This window comes from Diorhabda sublineata, chromosome 4, assembly GCF_026230105.1.
Source record: "Diorhabda sublineata isolate icDioSubl1.1 chromosome 4, icDioSubl1.1, whole genome shotgun sequence".
Classification (NCBI taxonomy): Eukaryota; Metazoa; Arthropoda; class Insecta; order Coleoptera; family Chrysomelidae; genus Diorhabda; species Diorhabda sublineata.
In genome coordinates, this window is record NC_079477.1 from 22631814 (window position 1) to 22654029 (window position 22216).

The window sequence follows — 22216 nt, forward strand, 5'->3', positions numbered from 1 at the left end:
TCTATTATAACCGTAGTAAACTCATGTACCTATCTTTATCACTTTTAAAATTAGTAGTTTATTTGACGCAATTAAAAAAGAAGAATTACCCTACTTGTTAAATTCGTTTTTTAAAATACAGTTTTAATCGATTTCTAATGTTGAAAAGACCTAAATAATGAATGTTTTTAGTTGTTCTGAGTGTCGAAAAGAATATACACTTTTAATCAATTTAAGAAGACATGCAAAAACATCCCATCCAGGTGATATTCTTATAAAACATAAATCTATAATAAACAATCTCTTTCAATAGCTGAATAACATTTCCATACCAATAATTCCACATTTTTATTAATTTGATTATTTCGCGTTCAACTAATTCATTATTTGCAGATAAAGTCGATACAATAGCCCCTCACAAAACTTACAAGTATGAATGTGAACCGTGCAAGAAAAAGTTTAACCATTTAAGGGATTTTAAGTGCCACAAAAACAAACATCAACTTTCGTCTCAATTGAAAACTGTATCAAAATATAACTGTTCCCTATGTAATTTTAAAGGATCTAAAGTCAATTTAATAAATCATTTCGATTCTATTCACAATATAATAATCAAGACAAATACTTTTGAATTTAACTCATTCGAAAATTTTATTGTGTGGAAGAGTGAAGTAGAGAAAAATACAAAATCACAGTTTGTGAAAGAGAGAGGTACAGTTTCTTTTAAAAATAAAACTATTATTAAATTCAATTGCCATCGCTCTGGTTATTATGTTGCAAAGGGAAAAGGATTACGCCGTTTAAAAAGAAAGGGTTCAAATAAGATAAATGGATTTTGTCCAGCTTCCATGGTAGTGCACATGGTTGAAAATGGAAAATGCAAAGTAAGTAGCAATGATTATAAGTTCTCACAAAGCCTTTCTAGTTCTAGCAGATGAAATATTTGTATTTTTTCAATATTATAGGTATCTTTTATTGATAAACATGTTGGTCACGAAAATGAGGAAATTGGTTATCGGGCTCCAACATATAAAAAGCGAAAAACTAAAAATGAAACAAAAAAATCCATTCATAAAATAAGATACGATTCAGATTTTATCAAAGAAAAAGCTTATGAACCCCCAGTTGATAATGATTTAGAATATAGTTTGGCGGTAGCAAAGGGAAAAGAATTTATAATTTCGCATATAATTCCCCATCTGTATAAAGTAGCTGAAGGCATTATTTGTATCGAACAAGCAGATGAATTTAAAAAACTTTGTGCTCCAATAGCATCGACGTTAGCTGAAATTGGAAATAGATATACAGAAATTAAGAAACAGGAACATTATTCTTGACTGGAAATTATTAAATTAGATTCTTGTTATTACAAATAGAGAAGACCCCCTACATATCAAAAGATTTTCAACTTCGCCTGTGTTTTTGTTAATCATAATTATTTATACACTTCAAGTGTTTGGACCACTTGATAGAAAACTTATTAAAATATAATTATCGAAAGAAGTCATACCTAAAAATCATCCCTGAAAACAATTTTTGAAAATTTTGAATTTAACAATAAAAATTTTCAGTACTTTTAATTAAAAAAATAATTTTGTTAAAGTTATTGAAGATATCTTTGCGAAATTTTCAGCGATTATAGTAAAATATTTATATATCAATTATTTCCAAATATTTGTATCCCCGCACAGAATAAAAAATTGATTTTCTGATTATATATCAAATTTGGGTCAAATGAACTACTAAATGCTAGTTTATTCATATAAATTTCGAACTAATCAATCATTTCTCATTATTTCCATTCCTGTATATAATACAAAAATTAATTGAATTTTCTAATTATAAAACAAATGAACTACTAACTCCCATTAGGTTAGTAGATTCTTCTTTTTCATTTTTCGTATCATTACCATATACATTTTCAGAGATAAGGGAAGTAGTCTAGTCTAAGTACATTTCTCAATGTATTTGACTGTGTTTCGACACCGGTAACGGTAGCAGAGACACGATCTAAATACGTATGTGTAGGTTATTAGTGGTAAATATAAACAAAAAGTGAAAGAAGAAACATGTACTTGTGCACTGTTTAAAATCATTCGACCATATCGAAAAAAAAAATCGTGCTGTATGTACTCAATATAAAATACCTAATTGAAAGTACAAAATGTGTGAGAAAAAATGTGCTTCATTAAAAAATATATAAATGTTAAATAAACAAGTTGATGTTAATATGATCTGAATTAGCAAGAAAACCAGTTTGGAGAGAGGTAACTTTTCATATTGTATATTCATTTTTAATATAAATATTATTTTAAACACTTCTATGTGAACAAATTTATGAAAAAATTTATCAAGTAGCACATTCACCTCCTGACCTTCTTTGTCATGATTGTTTTTTATTTCATAGACTTGAAAAGGTAGGTCACAGTCATTATAACATATTTTCTTCCAAATATACTTTATAACTTGTTTAAAGTATTAGAATTCTTGTTTTTTTCAATCTTTTTTTATTGTTACACAGTTTCCATATTTTCATTTTTATTAATTTGTTTTATAATTCTGACATCTTGTGCTAATTATATGGGTTTACTTCGTGATACAGAAATATGAATTATTAGATTTGGCATTTTGTAAATTGAAAATGTTTATCAGTAATCAAAATTTTGAGTAAAAACACAACTTGAATACATATAGAACATTTTTTTTAAATAACAAGTAACTATGTATGTAAAGTAATAAAAAAATATCGAACTAAGTAAGAAGTAAACATAAAAATGGGTACGATATGTAGTAAAAAGACGAGAGTGACGCAACAAGATAGGGCAATTCTAAAATTAAAACAACAAAGAGATGCTTTAAAACAATACCATAGGACAATTGAACGGTCAATTAACAAAGACTTAGAAGTTGCTAAGAAATTACTAACAAATGGACATAGAGAAAGAGCGAAACTTATTATAAAAAAGAAAAGGTTTCAAGAGCAACTCATGTTCAAATTGGATAAAATCCTCAATAATATAGAACAAATATTAAATGATATGGAGTTTGTACAAATCGAAAATCAAGTAGTTGAAGGCTTGAAAATAGCTAACGAAACATTGAAGAAAATAAACGCCGCTCTTGATATTAAAAACATTGAAACTATTTTAGATGATACTAAAGAGGGAGCAGATAAACAAAAGATAATTACTGAACTTATCAGTGGGTATTTTACTGAAGAAGATGAAGAAGCTATAGAAGAAGAATTGATAGATATGCTTGAGGAAGATCTACCTAATGTACCTTTAGACGAACCTGAGATAGTTACTAATAATGTGAAAGTTAAACATAAGTCTAGTAGGAATAAAGGGGAAATGGAATTAACAAAATAGGAATTTTGGTTTGGGTGGAAAATGAATAGAATTTGAATTTTAATTATACCAAAATTCATTTTAAATAAAAATATATCTGAGTGAACTGTAATTTGGAATGAAAAATGGAACAGAAACTACAAAAATTTATAAATGTCATGAAAATTCACTTCTGTTTGTTTGACATAAATCCACAAACTACACATTAAATTTTCATAAATTTTTCATCAATAATTATTTTGATTCAATGGCAAGGTTAAGTTTTGTTTAAATTTGGTGATAACAGTTGAAGTATCATAAAAAGTTATGTCTCAAGGACAGCTCTGCCTAATTCCCAAAATAATGCAAGGAGATATCAATCTTATACATCCATAAAAATGTACGTGCTATCTTGTATCTATTTCCCCCCCAAAAAAACTTGCTATACCCATTATAACACATAATGTGCAAATTTATTACACTACATCTTTTAAATGATTTTCGGAAAAAATTACTGAGAATGAAAATGAGTTCAAACGCATTTCTTATAGTTCTAAATAAAATATGTTTGTTTTTACACAAAATCAGGTACGATTAATAAACATGTTATGTGAATGAATGTATTAATTTATTTTTAAAACATCTACATATCAAAATTTAAATCTAATACACATATACGACACACGATGCTGATGAGACCTTACAACAAACAAAAAATTTAAGCTTAATATGGTTTAGTACCTATTTGAAACCGCGGAGGGTCGCTAGTTACATTTAATAGAATGAAACTTGTAAAAAAGTGAAACGGAACTATGCCAATGTGATTTTTTTGACCATTATAATGTACTCCAGGCTTAAACCCGTAAATACATTAATATTTTTTATAGTGTTCCGAGCACGCAAAAACCGAAAAATGTCCAAAAATTAAAATTATAATGAGCTTTTAATAATGAAATATCACCTAACACACCTAAAAAGTAAAGAACAATTTTTTAGGTTAGTTAGGTTCGTTCTAAATGTAATTTCAAACTTTGTGAGTTATTTTAAGTAATTTCTTTTACAAATTATACATATAATTTTCCTAAATTTGGAACCCTGCTTCATTGTTTTATCTCACTTATTCAAACTCGAACTGCGCAAGCGTTACAACTATAGTAGGGAAGTGTAGTGGGAGAAGCACCACGCCCCGATATAACAGCAACCATTTTCAGATCGTGAATTCGAATCACACACGGTTAATATTTTTTTCTATTTGTTATTTTGAATTATTTATATGTATCTATATACCATGTCAAGTATAAAGGACGGAGACAGATATTTATGATATTAAATATATGGATAGAATCACTTTTTCATAATACCGCCCCTTTGTATTCCCGCAATGAATGGTTACTTTTTTTGACTCCACGCCTCCAACCCAATCTATATACAAAACCCCATCCACTTCCGTCACCAGTTTGATACGGAAGTCTTACCCTATGATCTTTGGTATATTTTAGCACTAGAAATATTTTCAAGATGTGGAGATAATACAGGTAAAAACGACAGATGGTTCGAGAGAAGAAAAATATAGTAGTACAATTATTGTCAATCTGGTGCGTAGTTATCGTATCCCAACGGAAATATTACGTGCGCATGCTCGCTGATGTCAACAAACACTTAACCTTATTAATATTGTGAAGCCATAAAACACTGCTATGCCATTTGAAACATGTATATATGTAGGGGATGAGTAATTTGAATAATTAAAATTTTGATTCTTTACAAAAATTTGAGTACGTTACTGTATCTTATTCCACCTTCCACATATCTGTTTTGATAAAACCGAATTACCGCTACATATCGTTGATAAGACCGATGATAATCTGGTTTGAAACGTAACAAAAAATTTGAGATGTTTAAGATCTGTACATGTGTATGTTTTATGTAATTATAATTATTATGCTTTTAAGTATGATATCATCGCGATTGGATTAATTTAAATCAATAGTAAGTAAAACAATATAAGTACCATGGAACTAAACTGCTTTTACCATAACACAAAGGTATCAAAAGTTTCGATTTTAATAAATATATTGACATGTGATTAGAAAGCTCATACATATTTGCTAATTTATGTTTTGAATTGATCATAATCTATTTTTTTAAATACTAGATTATGGAAAGAAGTTTTAGTTAATTGTTGAACTCGAAACTTTGGACATAACCTCAAAAAGTCATTTTTGTTGGTAATATTTTTTCAACAGATAAAGTTATTTTTAAATATAAGAACGAGCTTATTCCAAATACACATTGAATATAATTATATAGGTATCATAGATTGGCAATTATTACGTGGTAAATGCAAATATTGTGTGATTACGAAACGAACAAACAAGAAATAAATAACAATAAAAAAGCGAATTCCTATATATACTTTCACTTTTCGTAGAATAGTGTTTCCAACGCCTACGTTTTTATAAAATATTTCGTTCGTCGAATGATACGAGGGGTGTTCAATGTAATTAACAAAATTATTCCCTTAAAATTCCACAGCAGTCGGATAGGACCCAGGACCCATGCCCTATTAACAAAAATGCTTCTAAGAAAGCAAAACATGCTTTTCTTTGGTAAATAAGGTGACAACCACAGGTGAACAAGAAAATAAGGTTGACACTATAGCTGTTGTTTTGGGTCGAATAGGGATATTTTTATAAGGGATATGATATATTATAGAATTGTCCCTGATAAAGGAAAGATTTTCCTCTGCAGGGGTATCATTTAATTTCTAATTAGTACTAAAAGTGGCCCAATGTGTTCTAATTTGAATCAACAATATCGATTATTAAATTTTTTTGTTCTAATTCTATTATGGGATATGAAATACTAAAAGACCAACACGTGGATTATGTTGAATTCGTTATATTAACAACAATATGTTAATTTTATTGACGATTATAGCTAAATTTGCGATAGTTTGATTTTGTTAAATGTAACTAGCGACCCGCCACGGCTCTGAACAGATACTGGAGCGTATTATGCCTACATGTTTCGTCTATTGTAGGGTCTCATCAGCTTGATGCAACAATTACGTGTATCAGATTTAGTGTAATCAAATTCACACAGTTAAAAGGGGTATAGTAAGTTATTCATAGACAAGGAAGTCGATGACAATACTTCGATTAGGTAATTTTTTTTGAAAATATTGCCGATACCTACAATTTTTCACCACAAGCCGTTACTGATTCAAACTACTGTTTTTTTTTTCAATATGAAAATAGATTTTATGGTATGTAAATATTTGTAGATTGAATATGACCTTCGAACATTATCTTTTTATCTTTATCGGTACGTAATTACAATGAAAGGTTAGTGTTAATACGATTAGGTAATTTAATTGATAAAAAAATTAGTGCCATCTATCGATTTTTAGAAAACTGTATAGTATAAACAAGGGTACAAACAAAAAATTTTAGTTAGTAATAGATTTATTAAAAATTACTTCATATTCCTATAGATTGAATCATTTTATTCACCAGGTGACACCTGTCATTGACCTGTTACGCCACTGGATTGAATATGCTATAAAAAAACTCGTTTTTGTGGTAAACATAAAAATTAGTGACTATCAGTTATGTAATGAGTTATTAATAAGTAAATCACCTAAAGTCATGACCATAAATAGTTGACATTGAAATGATTTTAAGAAATATTTAATAGTTATTAATATACAGGTAATACTACAACGTAGACATTAAAAATAAAAGTGTTATTTTATAAAAAATACCACGAATTGCATCGAATTACATATCTAATGATTTATAAAAAAATATATTTTACAGTTTTTTACAGATTATGATTTACAGATAATTCGAACTCCGGCCCTGTGTTTAAATTTATAGAGAAATTCAGTAAAATAGGAATTAAATATGACCCAATTCAAAATGAAAATCATATAATGAAATAATACGCTATCCACGATTGTTTTATCGATTCCGCGTTTTATTATTTCCGTTTTCTTGTGTATCATTAAAACTTATATTTATTCAAGTTAAGACTGAGAAGTACCGGAAGTAAAAACGAACAAAAACAAAATGGATCATCAACAATTAATCGAAGAAATGCCCATAGTGGAACAAATGTCCACGCAAGACAGATTATCGTTAGCTAGAAAAAGAAGAAACCTCCAATTGAAATTTTGGTTACAAAAAGAAAAAGAACATAGCAAAAGAAACTCAAAGTATCAAAAATCTAATAAACGAGGAATATCTTTCGACGACAGCGTGGTATTATTAGAAGCGGCAGCTAGAAATGATATAGACGAAGGTGAGTTCGTGAAAATAAATTTATTTCTAATAAAATTCTTATCTACAAAATAAATCTAGTAATGACAGATAACACAGGATAAGAAAATAAATCTTTTCAACTTTGGTTATCGAGATTACTTATGGCAACGTCTAACTTGTTATTGTCAACCATGTTTGTTTATGTAAATGGCGCTATTAGATTGTTATTCGCATTCAATAGATTAAGGCACGTTCACAAAAAGTCGAAACTATAAAAAATGATGATTTGAACAGTTTACTCATACAAATTAAAAGAAAAAGTAAACTTTCGTTTCAATATCATTATTCACGAAATTAAATGTAAAATTGTCTTAGTTATTTATACAGGGCGAGGTATTAGTCGAATAACTCGTAAAAAAAGTTAACCCGATCACGAAATGAACGTTCGGAAATTAATCTAGATCGTGTTTATTGGTATTCGGAAACTGAATGAAGTGAAGGGATCATAGATATATGATAGAATCTTTTATATTCTGATATGGTAGTGAGTGAAAGCGATGAGTTTTTTGAAACTTTAATTTTCTATCTATTCTTGTAAGCATAATTGACAGGTGATTTATACGTTTTGCTTGTTCGCTATAAAATCAGATACTATATGTTTATATTTTATTTTCTATTTTATGTTTGACGATGTTATACAGGGTAATTTGAAAGATAATATGATAATATACTGATGACTGATTCTCTACGGTTTTAATCTCTGATAGCAAATGGATAGGGCCGGTGTGGCTCGAAATTATAGTTATTAAACGCTTAATTATGACGTATACCGTCGATGGATGATAATCTTAGTAATTCCTTGATGCTTTTTAAATATTAATAAACAATAATGGGTACTCGTAATTTTTTTTTAATATATATAAACCAAATTAACGCGTAAATTAATAATTTAGAGATAATTATTAAAAAAAATTAGTACAACAAACTACGACTGGAATTAATCAGTTATTAGAAAAATTTATATCAATTTCGGCATAATTTAACATTGCTGTTATTTGATATAAAAACTTGTATTTATAACCCCTTTTTGGTGTATCAAAAACCGCTTTTATACATAGGGAAACACCCTATATATTATTATTACTTTAGTGATTTTTTTGGATATTACTTGGATGAAATGAATCGACTGGTTCTATACGAAATGTCAGTGTAAGAGCTAGAGCGTGATCACGTGATTTAACGTTTGGATGGCTTGCACGGTTGCCAAATCTATCTTCGTATGTTGAAAGTTTGTTGTTTATGGTTAAGAGATATTTTCGTTTAAATAGTTAAATAGGATGTTTGATGGTTCATTGAGGTTGTTTTTTTTGCGAATTTTAGTGCGTAGGTTATTAATGAAAGGCGTGAGTCCGGATTCTAGTAACGAAGATGGTTTAACAGCTCTACATCAATGTTGTATAGACGATAACGAATCCATGTTAGTATTATTATTAGAATACGGGGCTAACGTTAACGCGGAAGATAGCGAAAAATGGACACCTCTACACGCGGCGGCAACTTGCGGCCATCTTAAATTAGTCAGGTAACTGAAATGGGTGATCGATACTACCGCTTCACAATTGACATGTTATACAAGGTGGTTTCGAAATGTTTCAGGATTCTAGTATCTAGGGGTGCTAATTTATTAGCCGTGAACGCTGACGGTAACATGCCGTACGATATTTGCGAAGACGAAGCAGCTTTGGATTATATAGAAAGCGAAATGGCTCGACGTGGGGTTACGCAACAATTGATAGACGAAACCAGAGCCGCCACCGAGGCGCAGATGCTGAGGGATTTGAAAAAGATTGCCGCGAACGGTGGTAATTTGGAATATTACGATGCGCAAGGTGCAACGCCCGTGAGTATTTATTAATTTTTTTATGGAATCTTCAGGCACGATTTGCTAATTACTAAATTCGTAAATTCTTTGTATTATTCTTAACAGGTTCATCAGGTGCAACCAGTTTTTTTATCCAAACAATCAAATTCAAACTTTTGCACATTTATCAAGAATTTATAATTTTATAAATTCGTATTTTTATCCTTGTTAAGATCACAAGGTAGTATATGACTCGACTCGATTTATTTTATAGGTTTTCGAGGATTAAATAAATTCGAAATTTTGTACGCTTGTCAAGGACAGATGAAAATACACTAATTTAACAAATTCACATTATTATCATTGCCAGGTACGTCAGGATAACATATAAAAGAATCTCTAAACATTTTCACCCACTTAAAGTCATTATATAAATTCAAAATTCTCTAAATTTGTAAAGGATTACAGGATTGATGAAAATATACCAATTTCATAAATTCTCGTCATTTTCCTTGTGAGGGACACCATTTTTTATCCACTTTAAGCGATTGTAACAGGCTAGAATGACCAGGAAAATTAAATGACATGTTTAGACTCATTTTTTATTCATTCAAAATGTTCCAAATTTGTCAAGGACTGATGAAAATACAATAATTTAACAAATTCACATCATTATCATTGTCAGGTACATCAGGATAACATATAAAAGAATCCTTGAACATTTTCGCCCACTTTAAGCCATTATATAAATTCAAAAACATCCAAATTTGTCAAGGTCTGATGAAAATATACTAATTTCATAAATTCACATTATTATCGTTGCCGGAAACACTAGGATAGCATACAAAGGAATCTTTAGACCCACTTTTTACACAATTTAAGCGATTGTGTCAATTCAAAATCGTCCAAATTGCTCGAGGACTGAAGAAAATATGCTAATTTTATAAATTCTCATCATTATCCTTGCCGGGTACACCAGGATATCGTAAAAGAATCATTTTCATTTTTCAACCATTTGAACCGTGTTCTTATCCTTGCCAGGATCACAATGTAGTATATGACTCGACTCGATTTATTTTATAGGTTTTCAAGGATTAAATGAATTTGATATTTTGTACGCTGGTGAAGGACAGATGAAATTACACTAATTTAACAAATATACATTATTATCTTTGTCAGGGGTACACCGGGATAATATATAAAGGAATCTGTTAATATTTTTTACCCACTTTAAAGATTGTATAAATTCAAAATAGTCCAAATTGCTCGAGGACTGAAGACAATATACTAATTTCATAAATTCACATCATTATTTTTGCCAAGACCATCAGAAACGTTAGAAAGAAATTTTTATACTAATTTTTTACCCATTTTGAGCGACTATATGAATTAAAAATTCTTCAAAGTTGTCAATAACTGATGTAAATATGCTAATTTCATAAATTCACATTATTATCATTTCCAGAAACTCCAGGAGCGTTAAACGAAACCCCTTAAACTCTATAATTACCTACTTTTAGCCATTATATTAATTAAAAAATTTGCAATTGGTCAAAGAATGATGAATTATACTAATTTCATAAATTTTCATTATTGTCTTTGCAGGAAACCCCAGGAGCGATTTTTAAACCACTTTGACGATCGAAAAAATTCAAAATTCTGCAAGCTTGCTACGAACCCTTGGCAATGAATTAATTTAATAAATTTTCATTATTATCTTTGCCAGGTTTGCATAAATTAATCAATACTTAACACACTAATTTATTTAGATAGACTCTATTTGATCAACTTTTCATCATCCCAGTATGTTAACTATGACATGTGATAGAGATTCGTTTATATACACTATCTCACTTTCCAGAAAGTTCGATTTCCTAGAAACCTCTAATCGTAAAAACAAATAAAAAGTTATAGAAATAAATATAAAAAAGCCTTAACCTAACGTAAGCAGGTTATAAAAACAATACAAAGCAATTGTCGCCGTACAGGTAATCGGCGCGTTCACCATTACCATAATCGAACAGGACCGACTTCACTGTTTATGTCAGTGAACGAGTTGGTAACAATACTAATTTAATAATATTTCCCATCATCTTATCAGGTCATCAGTATACGTTTTTTGTGTTTCTTTTATTATTTTTTCAGACTAAACTGTACATTACATATTCTATTAATAAATTTAGTGTTTCGTGTTTATTTTCAGTTACATATAGCGGCTGCTAACGGATACATTTCGGTGGTAGAATTCCTTCTAGATTTAGGCGTCAGGACTGACGTCAAGGATAAAGATGAATGGCAACCTAGTCACGCGGCAGCTTGTTGGGGACACGTAAGTCGAAATATCGACGATAAAAATTAAGTAAAAAATTAAGTATTATATTTTCAGCCCGAAGTATTAGAGCTACTAGCGCAAGCTGGAGCTAATTTGAATGCCAAAAACAAACACGACGAAACACCATCAGGTAAATAATAATTTTGATACGGGGGCGTTTGGGAAAGTTGTAGGTACGTAAAGTGACGCGGAAATTAATAACAACCACATAGTAGTAAATGAGGTCGATAGGAGGTCACAATATTTGTGGGTTTGCGATGTTGTTTACGAATTGAAGGTATTTTGCAGATATTTGCGAGGATCCCGATATAAAGGAGAGGATTTTGGAATTGAGGAACGAACAGGAAATTAAGAAGCAAGCGGAAGCGAAACGGAAAGTGCGCAGATCTCAGAGTAATACGAGAACTCAATCCGTGAGGCGGACATCTTTACGAGATAAAGGTCTGACGGCTAGAAGGGACGCCGTAGAAGAAGCTAGATTGAGATTGGAAGCCGAAAGTAATGTAAGTCGAACGAATATTCATTTTTATATTTACAATTTATTTATAACGGATATCCAATTTATCTTTCCGAAAGATTTAGGTTAGAAACACTTTGTATGTCAATATTTTTCTCGGAACTTAGGTTAGAATAATGTCACACGTCATATGTCACTTCTAACGGGTTTTGGGTTAGAAACACGTCATTTTTTAACGATTTGGGATTAGAAGTACGTCATATGTCAAAGTTTTGACGGGTTTTTGATTAGGAACACGTCAAAGGTCAGTTTTTTAACGATTTGGGATTAGAAACTTGTCATATGTCAACTTTTTAACGGGTTTTTGGCTAAAAACACGTCATATGTCACTCCTTTAACGGGTTTTTGGTTAGAAACACGCCATACGTCATTTTTTAACTATTTGGGATTAGAAATACGTCATATGTCAACGTTTTAACGGGTTTTTGATTAGGAACACGTCATACGTCAGTTTTTTAACGATTTGGGATTAGAAATACGTCATATGTCATTCCTACAACGGGTTTTTGATTAGGAACACGTTAAAGGTCAGTTTTTTAACGATTTGGGATTAGAAACTTGTCATATGTCAACGTTGTAACGGGTTTTTGGCTAAAAACACGTCATAGGTCACTCTTTTAACGGGTTTTTGGTTAGAAACACGCCATACGTCATTTTTTAACTATTTGGGATTAGAAATACGTCATATGTCAACGTTTTAACGGGTTTTTGATTAGGAACACGTCATACGTCAGTTTTTTAACGATTTGGGATTAGAAATACGTCATATGTCATTCCTACAACGGGTTTTTGATTAGGAACACGTTAAAGGTCAGTTTTTTAACGATTTGGGATTAGAAACTTGTCATATGTCAACTATTTAACAGGTTTTTGGCTAAAAACACGTCATATGTCACTCCTTTAACGGGTTTTTGGTTAGAAACACGCCATACGTCATTTTTTAACTATTTGGGATTAGAAATACGTCATATGTCAACGTTTTAACGGGTTTTTGATTAGGAACACGTCATACGTCAGTTTTTTAACGATTTGGGATTAGAAATACGTCATATGTCATTCCTACAACGGGTTTTTGATTAGGAACACGTTAAAGGTCAGTTTTTTAACGATTTGGGATTAGAAACTTGTCATATGTCAACTTTTTAACGGGTTTTTGGCTAAAAACACGTCATATGTCACTCCTTTAACGGGTTTTTGGTTAGAAACACGCCATACGTCATTTTTTAACTATTTGGGATTAGAAATACGTCATATGTCAACTTTTTAACGGGTTTTTGATTAGGAACATGTCATACGTCAGTTTTTGAACGATTTGGGATTAGAAACTTGTCATATGTCAAAGTTTTAACGGGTTTTGGGTTATAAACATGTCATACATCAGTTTTTTAACGATTTGGGATTAGAAACACGTCATATGTCAATATTTTAACGGATTTTGGGTTAGAAACATATTATAGGTCAATATTTTTTTACGATAAATGACAGTTTCATAAAAAACGAATTATTTCTTTTACCCAGTGTATATATAATAATTAATTTCATAAATTTTGAAAAAATAAACAACAATTATTAATTACTTCATATTATTATCTGTCTACTTTATTTGTTTGGGGGTAGCTAGAATATGTATCGGAACTTTTTTTACGTGTCTTAATGTTGAAAATAAAAGTTAGAAGTGAAACTTTTGCGTAATTCAGTTTTCGCTAATTAATACAAAGTTATGATTAAATCAATTAACTTCCTATAAGATTTATTTATTACAATTTTTAAAATTGATTTAATTATTTACGTTCAGTGAACGTACAAGTTGCGATAACACATTAAGAAAGTTTGTTATTTTTAATAAAGAAACATTTTCGATTCGGATAGTGATCAGTGAAATCCGTCGTAAAAAAATGTTATAAAAAATATTCTGGTGAACAAACGCGAGTTATTATGACCAAAAATCTTCCCGTAGTTTGTTTATCGTTCAAAGTGAGTTCGATTTTCTACATTACTAAATAACCGTATCGCCCCTATACTATACAGTGTGTTTAAATCATACACGGTAATTTATTTATTGTCGTATAATTTTTTTTAGAGTTTAGACAACGAAATTACGAATTACCCTTCGGCTACGGCTCCAAATACAACTCAAACCCCTCCGAAATCCATATTGAACAACAACCATTTATCCGAACTCAACATAAACAACCTGAAAGACGAAAACAATCATTTATCGCCGAACAACCCGAACGCCATTCAATTAATCGAAGACCGGAGAGCCCCCGAAGGCAAAGACAACGATTCCTCATCCGAAGTAGACTCGGCTAAGGAAAAAAGTTATACGACAGACGTCAACGGAAAAGTAACCGTTCACGTTGTGGTTACGATTAACGGTAACGGCACTTTGGCCGATCTAAAAAAACAGAGGACGCAGATTAGGAACAGCAGTAACGACGTGAGTAGTTTGACGTCGCCGATGGGGAGCGTTTACGAAAACGACGTTAACCCCGATCCGGAAACCGATATTTTGAGGTTAACCGGAAATACTATGGAGGAGAATATGGAGTACGCCAAACCGAAAAGGTGTTGTATTATCATGTAAGTTGAAAAAAAAAACTGCCGATTATGTATTCGTTTGTATTATGTCATCGAGAAGTTAGTAGAGCGATATGAGAGGAAAAATCGATTAATAAATAATCGATTTTGTTACTTATATTATTCGTTTTTTACTAATTTATCAAGAAAAGTGTCCCTCGTTCCCTTACAAGGGCAATATGAGCAAACAATAAGCGAAAAATTTTCCGGGCGCCTCGTTACAATTTTTCGGTTGTCAAAATGACAACAATGACCTAACCTAACCTAATAGCTGTCAAATAATTAATTTTGACGTTACTATGTCTGTTAATTCATAAAAATATAATTGAAAAGTTATCAAAATAACTGTAATTTTTCACAATGGAAAATTTAAGCGAAATAAAAACGATCGTAACAACTTTCCCCCTTATTTGCGTCTAGTTTTTACTTTTAACGAAAAATCGATTAATACATAATCGATTTTTCTTTAGGAAATAATCGATTTGTTACTTATATTAATCGTTTTTACTATTTTATCAATTGCCCCTCGTTCCTCTACAAGTTTTTGATAAATTGGGCAGTATGAGCAAACAATAAGCGAAAAATTTTCCGCTGTAGGGGAAAATTTACAATTTTTCGATTATCAAAATGACAATAGCTGTCAAATAATTTATACATTCGATTACTTTTGACATTACTATGTCTATTAATTCATTAAAATATAATTGAAAAGTTATCAAAATTATTATAATTTTTTCACAATCGAAAATTTAAGCAAAATAAAAACCATCGATACAACTTTCCCCTTGATTTGCGTCTATTAGTGACAAAAAATCGATTAATAAATAATCGATTCTTGAAGAAATAATCGATTTTGTTACTTATATTAATCGCGTTTTTACTAAGTTATCAATTGCCCTTTGTTCCCCCACAAGTTTTTTAAAAATTGGCTGTTCTGTTAATTTTAGAAAAAAATTGCATGAAATTGGCATAAAAAACTTCACAAAAATATGAATAATTAAATGCTAGTTAAATGCTACGGAAAATTTTTCACAGACGTCATGAAAAAAAATGACTTTTCCAAGTTTTCTCAGCAGAATGGCTTTGCTACATACATAAATTTTTTTTTAACAAAAACTTTTCCCTATAATTGAGCACCTTTTTCCTAAAACTTGCCCAGAAAAAAATTTCAGAACCCATTAACTGCCAATTTATATTTTTTTTAATATATCATTTTTTTCTCAACATTGCCATGCAAATATAAAGAATCGATTAATATAATATGTTTTTATTATTGGTTTTTTAAATAAATACCAATTTAATATAAAAAATTCCCATTTGGGACCATGACATGTACAGGGTTGGAATAATAAGAGTATTGATGGAAATGAATTTATTACAAAAAAGCTTAAAATAAAAAAGTAATACTATTGAAATATAAATAATCATTTATGCCATTTTTCTTACATACAGCACATTTTTTTGCTTGCCCTCTTCAGTTCTTTCAATAAAATGCCCACCACAGCCTTTACGGATATCTTCTGGCTCAAGTTTACTGGTTAGTTTATAAAGGCTTGGTCTGCCCAACCTCTTAGAATCAGAAATTGAAGACGTTGCCAAATAGGTTCTTGCTATAGCCCTCTTGTAGTCAAGGAATGGGATTTTTCCATTAATAATTTCATAAAGTACAAGGGCATTTACAGTAATCATGCCTATAAAATTTGTTATAAGCGGAAAATACCATTTCTTACCTCGAATTTTTATTCTATATTTGTTTATCAGCCAATCTAGTTTATCCACACCGCCCATGTACATACACAGCCACCGTCTTTTTGTCAGTTCTGGAATAGCGAGATACAAAATGGATTGGGTCAAGCTCTTGATGATTTGATAATACTTTGACTATATTATTGTCTTTCAAAGTTATTGCAAATATATCATTGTTTTTATCAAATCTATAATCAAATGTGCCTCGAATTACTTTTTTCCTTTCCTCATCCGTTTCGAATGGGCACTTGTAACCGAATAAGCAATGCTGCCAACTGTTAACCACTAAAACACCCACGATTTCCAAATGGGTTAATATGGCACTTAATTTTCAGCTTATGTTTTTTCTGTCTGCTCATATTGCTCTGCTAACTTTAGTGAAATGTTGTACTATCGAATCGATTCACATATCAATGTTTTTTATCACTAACTGTTATAAAATCACCGTGATTCCTATAAATATTATAGCAATAATAAAATTGTTAATTTTCCATAATGTGATTGTTAATAAAATCCATTAAAAAAATTTAAACATCCATGGAAAACAGTCCATTGGTATAAGGTATTATTTCAACATTTCCCATAAAACCGTCTATAATTAATATCTAATATCGAGTGGATTGTTTTTTGTGTACCACTCTGTATATAAACCAAAAGAAAAATATATTTGAACTAGTTTCTATTATATTTTCTGTATCAGTATTACTTACGTCATTCCATAATAAATATTTTATTTGAAAACTTGAGGAAAAAAAACAATTTGGTACATACAGGGTCTTTCATTAAGATCTACTTATCATTAAAATTGAATAAAATGTTTATCGATACTAAATATTATATCATTGAAATATTTGTTATCACCCTGTAGGTTAAATTTATTCAAACACATGCCTTTAGAAAATCTTTCATGTTTAATTGAATCGAATTGTACTATTTTAATGTCCATTTCCATTTGAGACGATCATAACCTCAAATTACTTATTCAAAATGTTCAATATGGCACTTAATGTTGAAAACACTTATTCATGTTATCTAATTAAGGTAAAAAAAGCTCCCTGTTGACGGTAATGATCTTGTTCTCAAAAAAATTTGAATCAATAACTCTTCCAGCACAAAAACCATACCAAATAATAACTTTGTGAACACTTTTCATTGTTTTTAATTATTTGAAAAACACTATTTGGTACTATTTCAATGTCCAAATTCACTTGAGAAGATCATAATCTCAAATCGTTAGTTCAAAGTATTCAACAAGGTTCAAGAGCTCCCCATTAAAGATCATAACCTCAAATCGCTCGTTCAATATGGCTCAAAAGAGTTTCCCCATTAACATTGACGAACTGGTAAACAAAAATCATAACCTCAAATCATTAGTTCAAAATGTTTAATATGATTCAACAGAGCTCCTCATTGACATTGACGATTTGGTAAACAAAGATCATAACCTCAAATCGTTCGTTCAAAATGATTAATATGATTGTACAGAACTCCCCATTGACATTGATAAAGTCATAACCTCAAATCATTCATTCAAAATGTTCACTATGATTCTACAGAGCTCCCCATTGACATTGATAAACAAAGATCATAACCTCAAATCATTAATTCAAAATATTCACTATGCTCCCCATTGACATTGACGAACTGGTAAACAAAGATCATAACCTCAAATCGTTCGTTTACAATGTTCAATGTGGTTCAAAAGAGCTCCCAATTGAAATTAAAGAACTGGTTAATGAATTATGGACCGATAACACTGCAAGGTCAAAATCTACATCTAATAAGGCTTTTAGTATGTATTAAGTTATTAAAAAAGCTCTATCCATGCTTTTGGATCCCTTTGTAACAATCAATTGAAGAGTTGGAGGCTTCTTGCTAACCAAAGCTATGAGTTTTGCGTTGTTTTCAAAAATAAAGCAAATATTTAATGAAATATAATAGAAACTTTTTTTCTTATATAATTTTTATCATATTCTAGAAGCAATACAACTTTTTCAATAGATAAATTCAAGTGAGATTACTAAGTAAAGTACTTAGAAAAAATCAGTATTTTTTTATAATTATCAAAGTATTTTTAACAAAAATTCTCTGAAAAAAAAATCTTGAGCACAGCAAAAGTATTTCTGATTTTTCTTTTTTAAAAAAATTAAAATATACATAAAACATGATGAATCAAACACTTTCGACTGCATCAAGAATCCCTCATGAAGACTGTACTACATGATCAAGTAAATACAAAAACTGAACATTAATAAATTTGTATTTGTATATAGAAGCTGTTAATTAATTGGGATTAAGTGTTTGGCAACTAGATTACGATCGTTTTCGTAGTGGGATTGTGGCAAAATTAAAGTTTACTAACTCTAATATATTTCCGAACTTTCGAATACTTATGTATTCATAGACTGGGACTGAAATTATGGTCAACTACCGTATATATTATACGTTTATAGATATTTTTATATTATATTAGACTATAATTTCAATCCCAGAGGATGAATTCATAAGTATTCAAAAGCTTGGAAATATATTAGAGTTTGTACACTTTGGTTTTTAATCCCACTACGAAAACAATCTTAGAAGTTATTAATATAGGATTCTTGAAGGTTTTGAGTATTCAGGCGCGGTTTCAAGAGGGAGTTCATGGGGTTATTACCCCCTTAAACTGTTTTACAAATTTTAGGGACCATCAAAGCTTTGGTACAGTTTGAGTGAAGTGCCTAAGCATAAGTTTTGATCAGTTTTTTTTCATTTTTTTTTTATTTTAATTCGTGAGCCCTACCCTAAAGAAACTGAAACCGCCCCTATAAGTATTTAACAGTATTGTGAACTTATTAATTCCTTTTTATGAGGTTGTGAATTTGAAATCTATTATGAAATATTCTCAAGTTGCAGTTCCTCTTCGAAATTTTCGATTTTTTTACTTACTTGTGTAGAATTATAAGGGACAATATAATTTATTGTGATATTTTTTCATCTCTACGTGAAGACACTATTCTATATATTTAATTTACTGAAAAATATTACTGGGATTTTACATTTTTACGATTACGATTTCTGTGATTTCTCAATTTGATCGTGGATTCATATAGTCAGTCCAGTCCATCTATTCTATGAAAATCATTTTGATGAAGACCAAAATGAATTTGATAAAAAAGAGACCTAAAATCAAGACGAATCATCACGAAGGACATATAAAAAGGTCTAGCTAGTGAAAAGTTTAAAGAAAATGAGTTATATTTGTATGATTTTAACGTCGTTTCTTATGTTTTTTCTCTTAAGAGGAACCTAACCTAATTTAGAGAAATAGATAGAGAAATCAATAAGTAAAAAAGTCTAACAGCATTTTACTAAATAAATTAGAAAAAAAAAATCGATTTTTCGACTTCTAATCTTCAATATTTCGAAAAGGAGGTGACATTTTTTAAATTATTTTTTTCATGTTCCTCATATGCGAAAACGTGAAAAACGATGTTAAGATGTAATTTTTCATTATTACTCCCATATTCCCAGGGATGGACTCTATCAGAAACCAAGATTAAATTTAGGGATAACAGAAATCGTAATCTGCCCAAATGTTTATTATAAAAATCAAAATGATAGCATAAAAAACATATTGACATTATTACATCGCTGTACTTACTGTCTTTCTAACACCAATTAGCACACTATTTATTTATTAAACACTCTTTATATTAAAATTTATAGTGAAATTAAAAAAAAATTACTTGCCCGTAAAATTGCCTCTTCTATTATTTGTTGCCTTTTATGAATAGTTGTAGCTAGTGAATTTGATATTTAAAAACATGATGAAATTTAACACAAAAATAAACACTTCAAAACGACAAACAATTTCAACGAGAACGAACTATTAATTTCTTATTGTATTAACTTTTAATATATAAACAAATTTCCACTAAACACGGTAACATTTAATACAAAACACACTTCGAAACGACACAAATGTGAACGAGAACTAACTATTATTTTCTCTTTGTATTTATATACACAAATTTCCACTAAACACTGTGAAATTAAACACAAAAAACGACAAACAACATAAACAATGATTAACTTCTAAATTCTTTTCGTAGTAACTTTTATATATGTACACAATTTTTGACTGAATACGGTAAAATTGTTTTATTCAACTGTTTCAATTCAATTCAAAATGTCTACCATGTACCATGCGCGACACTTTTCATCTTTTTCTATCGTCTACCGTCCTCACCTAATTCCGCAAATGGTATGACCCAGTCTGTATTTCACACTTTTTTAACTGTCTGAACTGGATGCAATGTCAACAAAAACGTTGCGGTGTTGCCATGTGTTATACAAATTTTACTTCATTCGGAATTATTTTCTTTTTAAATTTTATAATTGGAAGCAAACTAATTGTGAATTTCTGAAGATTACATCACGTTTTTAAATATTCAATCACAAAATTTATTAGATATTTGTTATTGTAAATATTTTTTTATATTATATTGGTTGTAGGTGATGATTTGTACAGTATTACGTTCATTTTTTTTCATGTTTTTTCTTTGCGGATTATGTACCTAAATATGAAGATTTTTAGAAAATAAATATTTTTACCTAACTTGATCAACTTATTTTTCAATTACCATATGGCGTCGAATTCAAATTTGATTTCAGGGATAAAAAAATAAATTTGTGGTTATTTAAACTTAGTTACTTGTGATATTTTCGAAGGCATTTCAAAAACAGTACAAAAGAACTACCAGCTAAAGATAGGTGACATTAGCACAACAAAATACACCGAGAAATGTTTTCTATACATACACTGCAATAAAATGTTTGTGTGTGTAAGAATTCAAATAAATTTAACAGCACTGCTGCCACATTAACGGCTACATTATGACGCAGAATTTGATTTTTTAGTTAATTGCCATTTGGTAGCACTGGTTTCCGCGTGGTTGTTTGGACATGCGCATAGAACTTCGCAGCGTTCCTAGGTATCTTTGATTAAATTATAACGCAGTGATACGTCAATTAACAGATTTCCTTAAAATTATGTTGAAATAAACTTTCGATAAAAAGTATGTCCACGAAGGAAGAAAAAAGCATATATTTTGACCAAACGAAAAAATTGCAAAATTATGTTAACATTTGATTTCTCATATAAAACCATGAAAATTATTTTAATCTAATCTGATAATTATCTGTCATGTGACAACATTGATTTCTTGTAAGATCGCACGAGCGTGTGAACATGCGCATCGAACTGCAGAGATGGATCGCAGCGTGCCAGGTATCTGATGAAATTATAACACAGTGGTACCACATTTAATATATTTTCTTAAAAATTCTTTCAACTAAAAGTATGTCAATAAATAAATAAAAAAAGCATATATTTCGAAAAAAAATATGTAATTTTTGTTTACATTACAAAAATTGGTAAAAACTCCAACAATAAGATATTCAATTGTGTTATAATCTAATAATTATATGTCATCTGGCAACATTGGTTTTTCGCGAGGTTGCCCGGGTTGTGATGCGTACTAATTTCATTTAAGTTCGTTAAAACGTCACGAGTAATGTAGGAGACATTGTAGATTATTGCTATGACAATAGTAATGAATAAAA

At 30.0% G+C, this 22216-nt stretch overlaps 3 protein-coding genes across 4 annotated transcripts; all 3 read left to right on the top strand.

Annotated features, from left to right (window-relative positions):
* The first annotated feature begins 69 nt into the window (after window positions 1–69).
* LOC130443413 (uncharacterized) lies at window positions 70–3923 on the top strand. Its single transcript, XM_056778017.1, has 3 exons — window positions 70–242; window positions 373–863; window positions 945–3923. Exons 1-3 carry the CDS (start codon window positions 158–160, stop codon window positions 1314–1316), a joined length of 948 nt encoding a protein of 315 aa, XP_056633995.1. The 5' UTR covers window positions 70–157; the 3' UTR covers window positions 1317–3923.
* On the top strand, window positions 2057–21209 carry LOC130443407 (protein phosphatase 1 regulatory inhibitor subunit 16B). 2 transcript variants are annotated; one of them, XM_056778003.1, is made up of 8 exons: window positions 2057–2246; window positions 7339–7613; window positions 8954–9155; window positions 9230–9473; window positions 11638–11763; window positions 11821–11896; window positions 12055–12269; window positions 14364–21209. In XM_056778003.1, exons 2-8 carry the CDS (start codon window positions 7382–7384, stop codon window positions 14868–14870), a joined length of 1602 nt encoding a protein of 533 aa, XP_056633981.1. In that variant the 5' UTR covers window positions 2057–2246; window positions 7339–7381; the 3' UTR covers window positions 14871–21209. The 2 variants fall into 2 exon arrangements, with proteins under 2 accessions (XP_056633981.1, XP_056633983.1); XM_056778005.1 differs by lacking the exon at window positions 2057–2246 and adding an exon at window positions 5176–5297.
* LOC130443326 (charged multivesicular body protein 6-A-like) lies at window positions 2754–3350 on the top strand. Its single transcript, XM_056777894.1, has one exon. It carries the CDS (start codon window positions 2754–2756, stop codon window positions 3348–3350), a length of 597 nt encoding a protein of 198 aa, XP_056633872.1.
* Window positions 21210–22216: the final 1007 nt, after the last annotated feature.

Bases quoted from the DNA above. Each gene is read 5' to 3' on its own strand.
- LOC130443407 (XM_056778003.1), top strand. From the start codon at position 7,382: ATGGATCATCAACAATTAATCGAAGAAATGCCCATAGTGGAACAAATG. The intron at 7,614-8,953 runs GTGAGTTCGTGA...TGCGAATTTTAG, and splicing joins TAGAAATGATATAGACGAAG to TGCGTAGGTTATTAATGAAA. The intron at 11,897-12,054 runs GTAAATAATAAT...GGTATTTTGCAG, and splicing joins ACACGACGAAACACCATCAG to ATATTTGCGAGGATCCCGAT.
- LOC130443413 (XM_056778017.1), top strand. From the start codon at position 158: ATGAATGTTTTTAGTTGTTCTGAGTGTCGAAAAGAATATACACTTTTA. The intron at 243-372 runs GTGATATTCTTA...CATTATTTGCAG, and splicing joins TGCAAAAACATCCCATCCAG to ATAAAGTCGATACAATAGCC. The intron at 864-944 runs GTAAGTAGCAAT...TCAATATTATAG, and splicing joins TTGAAAATGGAAAATGCAAA to GTATCTTTTATTGATAAACA.
- LOC130443326 (XM_056777894.1), top strand. From the start codon at position 2,754: ATGGGTACGATATGTAGTAAAAAGACGAGAGTGACGCAACAAGATAGG.